Source organism: Garra rufa, chromosome 3, assembly GCF_049309525.1.
Source record: "Garra rufa chromosome 3, GarRuf1.0, whole genome shotgun sequence".
NCBI lineage: Eukaryota > Metazoa > Chordata > Actinopteri > Cypriniformes > Cyprinidae > Garra > Garra rufa.
The window spans coordinates 4355440-4373218 of NC_133363.1; the positions used below are offsets into that span (position 1 = coordinate 4355440).

A 17779-nucleotide genomic window follows, 5' to 3' on the forward strand; every position below is an offset into this window, starting at 1 on the left:
CCTATTATTACAGTACAAATACATTTTCTGATAAAATCACGCAATCAGGTTATGGAGTGCATCTTATTAGAGTAATTCTGAATTCAGAGATTCTGAAGACATTATCAAATATTTAAGTTATTAAAAAACACAGGATATTTAAGTGATAAAGTAATAGATTAATAGATATGTATTAATAATGGATATAACACCCTTAAAAGGTATAACAACATATGTGACCCTGGACCACAAAACCAGTCATAGGTGTCTATCGAAATTGAGATGCAGCATATGAAAGCTGAACAAATAAGCTTTCCATTGATGTATGGTTTGTTAGGATAGGACAATGTTTGGTTGAGATGCAACTATTTGAAAATCTGGAATCTGATGGTGCAAAAAAAAAAAAAAAAAAAAAAAATCAAAGGATCCAGGGTCACATTAAAACATTTAATAATAGAACATTAGTACAAAAATAATATGCAGAAGTTGCTTGACTTCAGTGAACCAAACTTTTTTTTTTAATAATTTATCCATATAGCACTCTGTATGCCAAAACTGTAAACATTTAACTACTAAAAGTAGTTTATTACATTAAAAAATGCAAGCAAATAACAAGGACATCAGTGGTGTTCATGGTAATGAATGGCTGTCATGCTGAAAAATAAGTTGGATCCCCTCATACATCACTTCCCATGTTGGTCCATTAAAAAAGTGAATGAAAACAACTCATGTTGGACACCACTACAAATGGCTGTTCCCTCATGTATGGCGGTATGGAAAGCCATTTCAGACATACAGATGAGGTCATAAGTTTACAATCTGCAAAATGTTAATTTCACCAGAATATGAGATATCTTACAAAATGCATGTTTTTTTTTATTTAGTACTGACCTGAATAAGATACTTCACATAACATTTACATTTAGTCCAAGAGAAATAGTTGAATTTATCAAAATGACCCTGTTCAAAAGTTTTCATCCCCTTGATTCTTAATACTGTGTTGTTACCTGAATGATCCACAGTTGTGTTTTTTTGTTTAGTGATAGTTGTCCATAAGTCCCTTATTCGTCCTGAACAGTTCAACTGCCTGCTGTTCTTCAGAAAAATCCTTCAGGTCCCACAAATTCTTTGGTTTTTAAGCATTTTTGTGTATTTGAACCCTTTCCAACAATGACTGTGTGATTTTGAGATCCATCTTTTCACACTGAGGACAACTGAGGGACTCATATGCAACTATTACAGAGGGTTCAAACACTTAGGAAAGAAAAACAAAGCATTAAGAGCTTATTCAGGCCGGTACTAAATAAAAAAATATATGCATTTTGTATGATTCCTCTTATTTTGGTAAAATAATTAACATTTTGTAGATTCTGCAAGGTGTATGTAAACTTTTTGTAGGCCAAAACCCAAAACCGAGGGATTGCATTTTGACAAATCTGGTTCCATTGTCCCAAATAAATGGCTTTTTGAATGGGTTTTTGGTAAAAGGTCAAGATATTTTTATGTTTCATTCTAACAAGTGGCTAAATTTGACAACAGATGTTGGACTTTGCTCTTCTAACTCAAACATTTAGGGAAATGTTAAATGTTCGGTTTTTACCTTTTGGTTATTGTATTCATTCATCCTAAAAGTTGCGCATTTGTGAAGATTATCATGATGAACAAAATGTGTGGGAATCATAAACATTTGTTGGCCACAGAGCTAATTTTCTGCATGAATCCAAAAGCCAGTGGGAAAATCGTATTGGGTTATTGCCCAGGGAGCCTGGTTGATGATAACTTGAGGGTTGGCCTACAAAAATACGTCATGAGCGCATGTGGTTGAATGGAGTAAAGTAAGCGTTGAAATGCTAGTGTAAGCTGTTATTCATCCGCTACATGGCATGTGTGGAAAAACCAATGTATACATTGGAGTTAAAGACACATGTCAGGAAAACAAACCCATCTCAATAGGGCTTTAGTGAGAGGGTGATTGCTGGAAGTTTTGTTGATTTAAAAAAAAAAAAAAAAAAACAGACAGGACCTGGTGTAAGTGTAAAAACGTTTTTTTTTTTCCCTTAAAGAAAGATACAAAATATATTATGGACACAGTCCAGTTAACTTTTTTCTTTCTGTTTAAATCCGACAATCTGTAAAGAGTGAAAAGTAAAAATCAGACACAAGGATTTGCCAAGAACATGAAATATGCAAGGATCTTTGACAATCTCAAAAAGCATTGCATCAGCTCGCGTTACTTCATCAGTCTGCAGAAACAAAAGGACAACAAACTATTAACTTCAGAAAAAAAGCAACAGGTAAGGCAGAAAGGCTTCAGATGGCTGTTGAAGTACCCAGTTTATGATTTTTTGCGTCTGGATCTTTTAGAAGGGACTGAGAGGTCGCATGGCTCTGGCTCAAAGCTGCGTTTCACGTACGCTCGTGTTGGAGTGGTGGCTGCAAACACACAGACACATTTCAATTACTGTCAGCGTTCACCAATCACAGAAATGATCAAATGCATAGCCTGTAAAGAAACTTTACTATTATTTCCACACCCATCCGATCCGAAGGAATACGTCTGCAAGTAGCATCAAAATCATTATCATGCAGAATATTTTTGCTGCAACTGGTTTGAAGGGATTTTTTGTGTTGTGTATTTTAAATTCAGCTCCATCTTTCTTGCACTCTTAAACTAAAATATAAAAACTATTCTTAAAGGAGTAGTTCACTTTCAGAACAAACATTTACAGATAATAATAACTGTACTACACGCAGAGATAGACAAGATGAGCATTTGAAGTTAAAAAGTACATAAATTGTACTATACATTTCACTAGATAAGACCCTTCTTCCTCAGCTGGGATCATTTAGAGCCCTTTGAAGCTGCACTGAATCTACATTTTGGAAGTTCAAACTCAGGGCACCATAGAAGTCCACTATATGGAGAGAAATGCTGAAATGTTTTCCTCAAAAAAACATTTCTTTACGACTGAAGAAAGAAAGACACGAACATCTTAGATGACAATGGGTTGAGTATATTATCTGTATATTTTTTTTGTGGAACTACTCCTTTAATACCCGTTTTAACGCACATTGAAAATGTTATGCATTTATGAGCTCCATTACAAATTGTGTTACGACATAATTTGAAATACAAACATCTAAGCATCAAACAGAAGAAGCTGAAAATGTTTGCATTCACAAACTTGCAAGAAAACTTTACAATTTTTCTATGTTGCAGACCAGTGTTGTTTTTGACAACCAGCTTAGATTTAGTCTTAGTCTTAGTCTTTTGGACTAAAATGGTTATTAGTTTTAGTCAAATTTTAGTCACTTCTATATGTGATAGTTTTAGTCCAATTTTAGTCGACGAAAAGTCCAAAAGGTTTTAGTCTAGTTTTAGTCAAAAAAAGGGAAAAATTAATTTTAACAAATTAATGTAGGTCAGTAAGTATTTTGCTGTTGGGTAGTGTCACTTATAAGTTCTGAAAATAGCAGATCTATAGTTCAACACAATGTGAGCTTCCGGATCGACTATTTTCACCAATAATTACAATAATGAAGGAATGTTTTTAAAACATAAAAGACAAACAAGGATAGAATGCTAAAACGGCTTGCCACACTAGTATAGCAAAGAGTATTTAATGCTAAAACGGCTTGCCATAGCGTCAGATACTTTTTAAGTTTTAATTGGCATGCACAATAAGCAGAAATGTCATGCATTTTAAACGTCTGACGGACCACCCACTAACATTTTCGTCTATTCTCGTCTCGTCAACGAAAACTCACACACGTCTCGTCATGTTTTAGTCATCAACGAGCCATTTTTATCTCGTCATCGTCTCATTATCGTCATGAAAAAAAGTGGCGTCAACGAAATGATTTCGTCATCGTCATCGTTGACGAAAACAACACTGTTGCAGACTTATGGTAAAATGCTTTTTTCACACAAACTAGGGCTGCTCGATTATGGCAAAAATCATAATCACGATTATTTTGGTCAATACCGTAATCACGATTATTTAACACGATTCTGACTGGGTCCAAAACTTTGCATTAGTGATTAATTTAAAGGTAGCAATACAACAGAAAAAATATACAAATTTAAAAAAAGTGTTTTTGGAAAAAATAAAATAAAATACTGAATACTTTTATGCAAGTCTAAAGTAGTCTAACAATACTACAGAATTTGAATGTAATTATTTGAATGTAAAATAAAAGAGTGTCTTCACTGTAAGAATTAAACATGCTTTGTTTCTTATTAAAACTACAAAAGTCCTTCATTCAAGAGCAGTGAGTGATTTTTCTCTTTGTATTTTTATGTTTTATTAATATTAAGCACAGAGACGGCAGAAGGATTATTATTTGTTGCCGCTTTAAGAGCCACACGGATCCAATATACTGTTACACACGTATTTTCATTCTTAACTGTTTATGATCATTTAAGACAGAACCGACAAGGGTTTACATGAATATTTGACCGTTTAGACGCACATCTTGAGCTAAAAGATAACTTTACATGTCTGTGTTCTGCTCCATCGGTTTTCTTTCTCGCTTTTAAAAACACAACATCAAAGAAACATTAATAAATCAAGCACGTCCCGTTTTATGAAAGTCATGTTACATGATTTTGCTGATTTGCATGTTAAATTAGGCTTTTATGGAGGAGCGAAAGCGCACCATTGGTAAGGGGGCAGAATGGGGCGCAAACATCGTTTCATCTCGATTACTGTATTTTCATGATCGTTTGAAGCCAAAATCTAAACTGAATTTCAATTAATGGCACAGCCCTAACTTAAACTGCATACTTTTCAAACTTTCAAATCTACTTTATACCCTGCAGTGATGACTAAGCAAACAGATCTGTGATAACTTTATGCCAGTCATCAAAAGTCTGGCTTTGCATTTAGAAAGTAACCAGATCAAATGTGACCCTGGACCACAAAACCAGCCATAAGGTTAAATTTGACAAAACTGAGATGTATACATCATATGAAAGCTCAATAAATAAGCTTTCTATTGATGTATGGTTTGTTAGGATAGGACAATATTTGGCCGAGATACATCTATTTGAAATCAGAAATCTGAGGATGCAAAAAAATCTAAAAGACTGAGAAAATCACCTTTAAAGTTGTCCGAATTAGGTTCTTAACAATGCATATTACAAATCAAAAATTACATTTTGATATGTTTACAGTAGGAATTTTACAAAAAATCTTCATGGAACATAAACTTTACTTAATTTCTTAATGATTTTTGGCATAAAAGAAAAATCCAAAATTTTGACCCATACTATGTATTTTTGGCTATTGCTACAAATATACCCCAGCGACTTAAGACTGGTTTTGTGGTCCAGGGTCACAAATGACAAAAACACATACCGAGGCTGTTCTCAAGTTCCCTTAGCTCTTCCTCTTGCTGCTGGAGATCTTGTTGTTTCTTTTTCATATCAGGACTCTGCAGGTACTGCACATGACTGCTATACTCAGACCGGACATCAGACGCCTTTTGCATTGCGACAAGATACTGCTGCAGTAACTCTGTACACACACAATCAAACATAAGACGCAGGGATTACATACAGTTTCCATCCATGAGTATGAGAAGACACATTCATGCTCTTGGTAAAGTCTTTTAAATGCAAGATACAGCAGGTCAATAGGGTAAAATTGTAATCAAAGTTTGCATACACTTCGCAGATTCTGCAAAACATGAATTATTTCATCACAATAAGAGGGATCATACAAAAAGCATGTTATTTTTTATTTCGTTCTTACCTGAATAAGACATTTCACATAAAAGATGTTCACATATAGTCCACAAGAGAAAATAATAGTTGAATTTATAAAAATCACCCTGTTCAGAAATGTACATACACTTGAATTGCAATACTGTGTTGTTTCCTGAATGATCCACGGCTGTGTTTTTGTTTAGTGATAGTTGTTCACGAGTCCCTTGTTTGTCCTGAACAGTTAAACTGTCTGCTGTTCTTCAGAAAAATCCTTCAGGTCCAACAAATTATTTGGTTTTCAAGCATTTTTGTGTATTTGAACTCTTTCCAACAACGACTGTATGATTTTGAGATCCATCTTTTCACACTGAGGACAACTGAGGGACTCATATGCAACTATTACAGAAGGTTCAAACACTCACTGATGCTCCAGAAGGAAAAACCATGCATTAAGAGCCGGGGGTGAAAACTTTTGAACGGAATGAGGACGTGTACGTTTTTCTTATTTTTGCCTAAATATCTTTCCCATTATTATTTAGTGCTGCCCTTCAGAAGCTACAAAATATAGTTACATGCTCCTCAGAAGACAAAACAAGTTAAATTTACCCTGATCTTCAAATTCAATGCATTGCATGGCTCTTGATGCATGGTTTTTCCTTCTGGAGCATCAGTGAGTGTTTGAACCTTCTGTAATAGTTGCATATGAGTCCCTCAGTTGTCCTCAGTGTGAAAAGATGGATCTCAAAACCATACAGTCATTGTTGGAAAGGGTTCAAATACACAAAAATGGACATGAAGGATTTTTCTGATAAACTATTCAGGACAAACAAGGGACTCATGAACAACTATCACTAAACAAAAACACAGCTGTGGATCATTCAGGTAACAACAGGTGACACTATGTTTGTTACCTATCTGATGGTGTATATGCTTGTGCTCTTTGGGTAATGGTGCCCCAAAAACTTGTCCCCGAAGTTTCTCAATGGATGGAGCCTTGTTCTGCACTCCTCCGAACTTGCCATTGCTGCGAATGCGCTCGCCCTGACGTGTTAAGAGCGTGGGGCACTGCATCTTATTCTGAACCACCTAACAAATACACACGTTTAGATGCAGGTTGTTTAAATACTTGAAGATTTTCAACACAAACACATTTAGTCTCTTACCCCCCGACGATAATTATTAGCAGAATCCAAATCATCAATTAGGATGGTGTCTCCAACAAGAGTTGCAAAAACTGAAAAGAGTAAGAACAAGTCAATTCCCCCTTGTAGTTTGAACGTCTGCCCTGATCATACTCATAAAATAATGCACTGCCAAACATCCACAGGCTGCCAAATGTTTCATGCATGTTTCATGCAAGATGATTCTTCAATCCAAGACACACACACACACACACACACACACACACACACACACACACACACACACACACACACACACACACACACACACACACACACACACACACACACACACACACACACACACACACACACACACACACACACACACACACACACACACACACACACACACACACACACACACACACAGCATTAGCTCATTTGAATACTGCCAATGTAGCCTCTGCCAGGATACTTCTCAATGATGAAAGCTTGCAAATTATAAAATTCCATTGCATCATTCTGTTTCATGATGCATTAAAGGAACAGTTCACCCATGGATTCATGTTTTAGGTGGAAGCAATGGTTTGAAGTTTAAAGTCCCATTTTGTACACATTTCTGGAGGTTTATTTTAGTTGTTGATGTCCTTAAGAATATATATCTGCGGTATAAGTGCCAAAATCCATCTCAATATATTTTTACAGCTCCTTTTTTAGGAGCTCTGTCAAAAACAGGTCGATTTTGGCCCATCTAATTAATATTCATGAGCCTCTCTTCTGATTGGCCTGTTGTTTTCTGAGTGACGCACAGCCAGGCCAATCACAGGTAACTACGGTCATGTATGCTTTAGCCAAGCCCACAGCCATAGAGAGAGCCTAGTCTGCTGATACTCAACAGGATATTTCAGAATGATCATTAATGTTTTTTCTTTTTCAAACACCGAATGCAGTAAGCTACATAACTGTTGCTTCAGTAAAGCCCCTTTCACAATGCGCGCTGATTCTGGAAAATTACGGTAGTTTCGACATCTATTGACTGAACTGGGTTTTCTAGATTAGTTTTCGTGTTTTTGTTGCTTAGCAATGTTATGGACACGATATTGTCTGGGTTTGACAAAAGGAGGGTGGGACGTGATTGGTGTTCTGGGTGGTGACTGAAGGCGGTGACTGAGTAGATCGGACGTCACATCGTTACGGAAGTCACAGCGGCTCGTGAAAATGAACAGCTACTTTACGCAGGCTGTGTGCAGTTTACTGTGGATTGACTGTTTTGAAACTCATATGGTAGTTAGATAGCCCCTAGACCTCAGTTATCATGAAAAAAGCTAGGACATTTCGAAACATAATGGCGACTTCCATGTGAGGGGACCCGCGGTGTATTTCTTTCCATATAATGGACTTCTATGGTGCCCCCGAGTTTGAACTTCCAAAATGCAGTTTAAATGCAGCTTCAAAGGGCACTAAACGATCCCAGCTGAGAATAAAGGGTCTTAACTAGCGAAACGATTGGCCATTTTCAAAACAAACTCACTATTTATGTATTTTGTCTATGTCTGCATGACCTCTGTACTTTCCGGTTCAAGAAAGTTAGGGTATGTGGAAAAACTCCCATCTAATTTTCTCCTCCAACGTCAAAGACATTCTACATCGCTGCAGAAGTACCGACCCAGTGTTTACAAAGTGCACAAGCAAAGAAGATCAAATGCTCTTTACAAAAAAAAAAAAAAAAAGGAAAAAACAAAGATCTAGGATGCTTTTGAAGTTGAAGGAAACTAGATGGGAGTTTTTCGACATACCCTAACTCTAGTGACTCGGATTACACAGACCACACATGCACATTGCCGCAAAGACGTTTGTGGTTAAAACGTGTATAAATTGTCCATTTGTTTAAAAAATGACAGATCGTTTCACTACATACTGTAAGACCCTTCTTCCTTGGCTGGGATCATTTAGGGTCCTTTGCAGCTGCATCTAAACTGCATTTTGGAAGTTCAAACTTGGGGGCACCATTGAAGTCCACTATTTGGAGATAATTCCGGATATGCTTTTCCTCAAGAAACATAATTACTTTACGACTGAAGAAAGAAAGACATGAACATCTTGGATATTGGATTAAATTATCTGTCAATTTTTTGTTCTGGAATTGAACTTCTCCTTTAAATGAGTTGTTCACTTCCAGAACAAAAAGTTACAGATAATTTAACAATCCCAGCCGAGGAAGAAGGGATCACAAAACGAGTGGTTATTTAAAAAAAAAAAAAAAAAAATTATATTCTTTTTAACCTCAATTGATCGTCTTGTCTAGCTCTGTGATGCACATGTGTATTCTGGTTCAGTTAGGGTGTGTTGAAAAAAATCCCATCTTTGTACTTTCTTTGTAAACACAGGGTCGGTACTTCTGCAGCGATGTAGGGCGATTGTGAAGTTGGGGGAGAAAATTAGTTTTCAACATACCCTAACTGTCTTGAATCAGAGTGCACAGAGTACGCATGTGCATTGCCAAGCTAGACAAGATGAGCATTTGAGGTTAAAAAGTATATAAAGTGTACATGTTTTAAAAAAAAAAAAAAAAATCATTTTGCTAGATAAAACCCTTATTCCTCGGCTGGGATTGTTTAGAGCATTTTGAAGCTGCATTAAAACTGCATTTTTAATCTTCAACCCGTCGAGCACAATTGAAGTCCACTATATGGAGAAAAATCCTGTAACATATTCCTAAAAATACTAATTTCTTCGCGACCGAAAAAAGAGAGACATAAACATCTTGGATGAAATGGGGGAGAGTAAATTAACAGAAAATGTTTATTTTGAAAGTGGAGTAATCCTTTAATATGTGCTTTATGAGTACTAATAAACAGCCACTAATCTAGTAATGTTTGCTAATGAGTGACTAGTTAATTGTGAGAACTGGTTCCTAAACTTAAGGGTTACAAAAAGTGTTGTCCAATGCATTTAAAACTATTCATCACAGAAACCACACTTAACACCTCCGTCTCCCAACATGCAATGGTTTATTCCACAAACCACTAATAGGTTTTAAATACATTACATTAAATTGTTAAATTAGTTGTAAATTTTATCATTTTAATTATTAATTATTAAAAACGTAAAAAAATTATATATTGAGTTAAATTAACAACTAATAATAACTCATGAGAACTCATTACGGCTGTCTCAAAATGGTGTGCTTTTGTGCTTACCTTTATTGCAGCTGTCTACATGCTCAGGAAAAATGAGCATATCTTTGACAAACACAGGATTACCAACGGGACGGAAGAGAGCCGAGCCATTCCTGATGTGTGGCAGAGGCCTAAGACACACGGAAAAACATGCATCGGAAAAAAGGCATACAGCTGAGAAAAAATAAACATAATCAGTAAAAAGGGGTAATTCCATCAGTGTGATCATTTATAACTCTGACATGTGCAGATAGGAAATTGTGACAGTGTGACTGCACCAATTACACACAGCTAGTGGACAATTAGACTGAGAACACACAAGACGATATTTTGTGAAATGCTGGCAGCCATTGACTTCCATAGTATTTTTTCTCTAAAACAGAAGTCAGTGGCTTTTAGCAACATTCTACAGATTTGTGCTCAACAGAAGAAACAAAGGCTTGGAACAGTTTGAGGACGAGTTTATTAATAAAATCAAGTATCCCTTTAAGGTTACACTTTCAAAAAAGTACTTATAAAAACTCACTTAATATGAAACTGGAAAAAAAACAAACATGCAAAACAGTGGAAATTCTTTAGTTCTGAAGCAGTTTGGTGTATTGAACCCTTTCCAACTTGACTTTGTGACTGTATGATTTTGAGATCCATCTTTTCACACTGAGGACAACTAAGAGATTCATAAGCAACTATTACAGGTTTAAACACTTACTGATGCTCCAGAAGGAAAAACTATGCATTAAGAGCCGGGGGTGAAAACTTTTGAACAGAATGAGGTTGTGCACACTTTTCTTATTTTGCTTAAAAATCATTTATTTTTATTTAGTACTGCCCTTCAGAAGCTGCAAAATATATATACATGTTCCTCAGAAGACAAAGCAAGTTAAATGTACCCTGATCTTCTAATTCAAAAAGTTTTCACCCCCCAGCTCGTAATGCATTGTTTTTACTTCTGGAGCATCAGTGAGTGTTTGAACCTTCTGTAATAGTTTCTTATGAATCTCTTAGTTGTCCTCAGTGTGAAAAGATGGATCTCAAATCATACAGTCATTGTTGGAAAGGGTTCAAATACACAAAAATGCTGAAAATCCAAAGAATTTGTGGAACCTGAAGGATTTTTCTGAAGAACAGCGGGTAGATTAAATGTTCATGACAAACAAGGGACAACTTGTCCTTTTAAGGTTACACTATCAGAGAGTACCTGAAAAAAGTTTCACTTCATATGTAACTGAAAAAACATGCAAAACAGTTCATTCTGACAACGGAAGTCAGCTATTTCCTGTGAATGTGTGCAGACTAAACCAAGTGCAGTGAACTGTACTATTATCCATCTATAATACTTGCATATCATTAGTGCTCAACAAACATGCAGTTACGTCATTTCAGCATGTTATAAACAAATTAAACATTTTTAATGCATGTTATTGATGGTATTGTGTACCTTTCATTTGGTCTCCAGACTGTCTCAAGGGGAAGGACCTGTTGTCGTCCTTGTGTATCATCGTAGATTTTCTTGGCTGCAGATGTTGTTTCAGTAACTACACAGTCCATGTCACCCAGCATATGCCAACTGATCACCCTTGCGGTATCATCATCCTCCAACAATGCCAGATGACCGACCTACAAATCAATCATCATACACACAAACACCAACTATTATGCCTTTGAAAGAGTCATCTGATTCTCATTTTATGGAAGAAGCTTCTTCAGACTCTGTCTATAAACTTAAAACACAAAACTTGTTTTCATTTTCTGGAATTTTGGACTCCCAGAGCTTTTGATAACTTTTCCATTAAGACTAAATAGATTTTTACCTTTTATAGGCAGTTTTACCATTATAAGGCCATTTTTTTCTAACCTAATTAAATGCATGCATCATTTTCTGTTTTCAAATTCCTAAATTCAAATAATTCAAATTTCACAATATAGAGCTTTTACCAATCACATGAAATCAGTTTGATCAAAATTTGCATTTGCAATGCAGAGGTGGCATTTAGATGCATTTACACAAACTGTTTAATGCAGGAAATCAATTTAACCTGGGGTTAGAAATGCATTAATCATGTTTTGATGTTTTGAAATCATTTGAAATTATTTTGTGAAAAAAGGGAAAATATACTTTAAATATAATCCTAAAATCACCAGTTGGTGGCAGCAAATCACTGCATGAGTCATTTATTCAATTGATTTGTTCAAACAGCTGATTGATTCAATTATATAACACTGTCTTTTGTTGCTTAGAGATGCAAAACAGCTTCTGCTGTGGCTTTGTTTATAACTACATAATGCAAAAACAAAAACTTCTAGAAAGCCAATTAATATTGTATATGTTAATATTGTACAATGTAATTAATATTTCATTGCACGCCTTTACGGGTTACAAATGTCATATGCATCTAAGATAAATACTATTATTCTTTTGCTATTTTATTCCTTGTTCAATAACTCGTAAACTGTATTGGGTTCAAGATTTTACGCTTAGAAAAAAAAGAGCTTGGAGCTATGGAATAATGTGCTTGAAAAACATGGTTTATTGCTACCCAAGTATGAAAGCCCGTTTCCACCACATTACAAAAAGAAAAGCCAAAATTATGACCTATGAAGATAGAAGGGTTTTAGTAAAGTGAAAAAAAGATAGTCAAAACCTCAAAATTATGACACAAAAATTTACTTCATGATTGATTTTACTTTTTATTTTGCTTAGTTATGACTTTTGTCGTTATTTTGACTATCGTTACTATGACTTATCATAATTTAGACTGTCACAATTGACATGATATGTAATGTTTGCCTTTTTTGTCGTAATGACTTTGTACAGGGCTATTCAATTTTATTTTTATTTGAGGGGCAGATTGTCAACTTAAAAATTTAAAGGGGCCAAAGGAACAGGGGCTGTCTTGATCTCTTTCTGGGGGCCTACAAAATTACAATTTTAAATCGAAATGCATATTCAGCAGTAAAATAATCTAATATTACTAACACTAACATCTATAAAGGTCTGTCTGTCTGTAATGGCAAATTTTTGCAAAGTAGCCAATTATTAATGAAGACCAGTATCTCTAATAAATGCATTGTGGGATTGAGGGGAAAATGCGCATTTCCCTTAATATTAGCTAGTAATTACAGCCATTCAACATTACAGTATCATTGAAAGCCATTATTTTAAACATTTCATAGGCTCTAAAAAAATTAAAAAATTAACTTAAGTGATTTATAAACTATAAATTGTATATGCATAAACAAAGAATAAACTTTTTCTTTTTCTGTTGTTTTTTGATTTCCAATGACAGACCGCAGCAGGTTTTACTTGACACACATCTGATTTTCTCCAAACATCTTCAGTCATTTCTGTTTTTATCATTTATTTAAGACTGTTTACGAGGTAACTTGTCAAAATTGCGCATTTTGACATAATTGTGTGTTTTTGTCCAATGAAGCACTACTGGTGCGCTGTTCGAAGTGGAGTGGAGGTGCACATGTGATACACAAAAAAAACATACAAAAATAAAACACAAATGCACACCTTTCCCAGAACATTTGGGCTTCCTTTGAAAGGGTCAGGAATGCTGCATTTCCTCCGAGGCAGACCCTCTATCCTGGACAAAACTGCTTTCTTGTTTTTTATAATTTTGTCTATTGCTGACACCTGGACAGACGCAAACAAAGAGACAATCTGTGATGTCTGGAATAAAATGCATGCTTCTACAATAAACAATATACATGTTTCCACAGACTCACAGCGGTTAGTTCTGAGACGTCTAAACCACATTTCATGAGCTCCGGTTGAAGCTCATTCAATTTGTGGTTTGCATCTCGCACCTGACCTGTACAGACAAACAAATATATGAGTCACACATGATTTTGAGCAAAAATAAATGTACAAGTAAATAAATAATTAACAAAATATGCAGCGCCTACATTCAAGTTCAGATTTTAGTTGTTTATTGGCTTCGAAAATCTCCTGGTACATCAAAATGGTTTGGGAAAGGCGATCTTTCTTCTTACTAAGACCCATGATGACTTTCTGATGTTCTGAATCTGAAACAGATCAAAATATGACAAATATGTGACCCTGGACCACAAAACCAGTCATAAGGTTAAATTTGACAAAACTGAGATTTATACATCAATACTCAATAAATAAGCTTTCTATTGATGTATGGTTTATTAGGATAGGACAATATTTGGCTGAGATACATCTATTTGAATTCAGAAATCTGAGGGTGCAAAAAAATCTAAAATACTGAGAAAATCACCTTTAAAGTTGTCCAAATTAGGTTCTTAACAATGCATATTACAAATCAAAAATTACATTTTGATATGTTTACAGTAGGAATTTTACAAAAAATCTTCATGGAACATGAACTTTAATTAATTTCTTAATGATTTTTGGCATAAAAGAAAAATCAAAAATTTTGACCCATACAATGTATTTTTGGCTATTGCTACAAATATACCCCAGCGACTTAAGACTGGTTTTGTGGTCCAGGGTCACATATCAGATTAGTATATTTATAGACAAGCTTACTTTTTAAAATCAGTGCGAAAGACACATTTGGTGACTCACAAAAAAAGAAAAAGGAGAAAAGCACAAAGGAACTTTGTGCTTTTTTTTTAAATAAAGAAAGCTTATGTTTTCTTTCTTTTAAAAAAGCACAAAGTTCTTTTGTTAAGACTTAACAGTTTTGAATGATGTATTAACTTGTTGTATGATTGTATGTAACTTACTTATGTAACTTTTTTTGTGTGTGTGTGACCAAAAAGTGTCTTTTGCACTAATCTTAAAAAAAGTGAGCTTGTCATGTGTCACACTGAATTTGATTATGACATGGACATTATCATTTTCTAACCTTGTATTGCGATATTAGTTGAATTGGATTGGTTACAGCAATAATCAATGTTTTTCTTTTAACTGCGATAGTCTTTAGTAAAGTAACTAACCGTTGCAGAATCTGAAAGGCAGGATATATGGAGCGATGCTAACACTAGTCTGCCGAATCTCAGGATTAAACTGGAGGATGTACTCTGCTCCATCAACCCCAGGACTGTTCTCCAAAAGTGCTAAATCCTATAGGACACAAACAAGAAAAAACAATAAACAACTACAATAGCAAGTTCTCAATTTAAATTAGAGTACATGTATGTGGTTTTGGTGAACCAATAAAGAGGGGATGCATAAAAAAAAGAACGGTTTTTACATAATTATATTTATGCATTTAAAAGACGATTTTATCTTGATGCATTTTTATGCTTTTTTTTTCTTTATGAATTTTTTCCTCATTGACTGCTGGTGCACTGCTCTATTGTTTATCACATCTAACAATAATTAAATGGACACTTTAGTGTTTTTTTTTTAAATTAACTTTCACAAATTTCTCAAACTGGAACTGCAGTTGTATATTTAATCTGAAAAGCATAAATTTCAATATGAAAAGTTATAACATGCAAAAAAATAAAAATAATAATAAAAATAAACAATTTTTGCCACCTATAACAAAATTATTGCAATAATAAATTTAACATTATGTTTGTTTTTTCACAAATCAGCGTTTTAAACCATATTTTATTTATACTGAATTAACTGAATTAAAGGTAAATTAATCAATACTGACAAATATAACTGTTGCTATTGTTTACTAAAATGATAACTATTATATATATATATATATATATATATATATATATATATATATATATATATGTATGTGTATGTATACACTGTATATAAAAACCTTACAAAACTTAGAAAAGAAGTACAAAAATTACTCAAACTAAATAAAATAAAATATTTCATTTGTTTTTATTAGATTAGTTTTAGTAATTGTATATGCTTTTGTCATTTTTGCCACCTTAATATGAGTGCATGAATAAATAAACATGAGCATTTTACCGTTACTTCTGAGATAAAACATTGTCATATATCTTCACAGCAACCCATCAAAATAAAAGTTTGGTTTTAATGTGACAGAAATATTACTTAAATGTAATGATAGTGCCACTACTACTAATATAAATATATATAAAATAAATTAATTCTTTATAAAATCGAATTAATCTTTATATAAAAAATTATTATATCAATTGAGCTTATTATATCAAATTATTTTTATATAAATAATTTGACATGCTTTTGATAATTAAAATTGAATATAAATTAATTTTAAATTTTATTTAAAATATTAAAATGAAATCGAGAAAATGTAATGGAAAACAGATTCACAGAATTTGAAAAAAATAAAAAATAAAAAAAATAAATAAACGTATCCCATAGAGCCTTAAAATTTTAATTTTTGTTAACCTTTATAAATTCCCATTAAACTGTGTAAGTTTCTAGAACAATTAAAATGGAAAAATTTGAAACCTGAAAAATGAAAACAGAAAAAAAAAAATGGAACTTTAAATCAGAATTTGGGAAGAATGCATTTCATAGGGCCCTAGTTATTTAATTTGTGTCTTTGTTTTTATTGTATTTGTCTTTGAGTTTGTTACTTGCATCTGTGTTCTTATTAACAACAAAGATAAAACTCTTCCTGCTGTTCTGTTTTTGTCTTAGTATTGTTTCAGTAGCATTATCAAGATATTTTAGTCAGGTATTGTATCAAAGTCAAACATCTGTACACCCCTGCCTATAATAGTATATGAATAAGACTAAAAAAACACTGATACAAGTAAAAGAAAACAAATACTCACAGTAATGAGAGCCTCCCCTTTACTGAGGCTGTATGAGACACTTTTCACGTCATTCTCAAACAAGGGAAGCACCATATCTGCTGTGCCTTTAATAGTAACAATCACTTTCCCATCTAAACCCTCACCAGCAGGGTTACTGTATTGGTCCTGCAAAGTAAGAAACAAACAGTAATTCAGGCCTGTTGCATTTTTTTTGATCTGTAAATGTTCAGAATTCAGAAATGACAAGAAAAAAGTGCATTGTGAAGAAATGCACTGCATGAATGCTCCAAAAAAAACAACAACAACAACAACAACAACAAAAAAATACATATAATTGAAAAAGTTAAAGTTAAAGGACACTGCAGGTTAATAGGGTAAAAAATGATGACCTTACTCAGTTAATTAGTAACATTGATAATTGCAAACATTTTTCATATTACAAGTTTTCTAAAATATTAGGTTTAAAAATTCAAATGATGCATTATTTAATAAAATATGCACTAATTTGCATACATTTCTAGTACAACAATCTAAACACTGGATGAAGTCAGTTTCAAAATTCTTCAAAATAAGTTTTTTGAATTTTTTTTGACATATTAGAATATAATGTAAATCTCACTTTGTCACACCATAATTCAGAATTTTTTTTTTTTTTTTTTTTTTTTTTTGACTTTTTTTGAACCGTTTTTTGGGGGGAATAAAATGCATAAAATCAAGCTAATTATATATAAAACAAATCCCTCTGTAAAAACCTTTACGATATAAACAGGGATAAAAAAGTTTGGTGTGTGTTTGGTATTGGTATATAAAGTTTGGTATTCACTGCAGGTGAATAGTGTCAAAAAAAAAAAAAAGCTTATAGTTATCACCTTACTTACCCAGTTAATTGATTACATTGATAATTGCAAACATTTTTTGTATTACAAGTTTTCTAAAATGTTAGGTTTAAATATGCAAATAAGCCATTCTTTAATGAAATATGTGCTAATTTGCATACATTTCTAGTACAAAAATTTGAAAAGTTTCATATTTTGACATGTTAGAGTCAAATGTTCTTATTGAGAGGATTTTGGGTATCTCATTTCATCACGCCATAACTCAAATACAGACAAGAAACT

At 33.6% G+C, this 17779-nt stretch overlaps 1 protein-coding gene across 1 annotated transcript in view; it reads right to left on the minus strand.

Moving 5' to 3' along the window:
- Nucleotides 1–537: 537 nt before the first annotated feature.
- The window catches only part of LOC141330808 (structural maintenance of chromosomes flexible hinge domain-containing protein 1-like), a 38215-nt gene continuing 20973 nt past the window's right edge, over nt 538–17779 (minus strand). Inside the window, exons 5-16 of the mRNA XM_073835569.1 lie at nt 16680–16826; nt 14931–15057; nt 13908–14027; nt 13728–13813; nt 13513–13635; nt 11431–11609; nt 10014–10123; nt 6853–6923; nt 6601–6775; nt 5340–5498; nt 2310–2412; nt 538–2222 (exon numbers count right to left, since the gene is read on the minus strand). Of these exons, the coding sequence (XP_073691670.1) occupies nt 2315–2412; nt 5340–5498; nt 6601–6775; nt 6853–6923; nt 10014–10123; nt 11431–11609; nt 13513–13635; nt 13728–13813; nt 13908–14027; nt 14931–15057; nt 16680–16826 (1395 nt within the window). The 3' untranslated portion in view covers nt 538–2222; nt 2310–2314. The remainder of the gene's footprint in view (nt 2223–2309; nt 2413–5339; nt 5499–6600; nt 6776–6852; nt 6924–10013; nt 10124–11430; nt 11610–13512; nt 13636–13727; nt 13814–13907; nt 14028–14930; nt 15058–16679; nt 16827–17779) is intronic.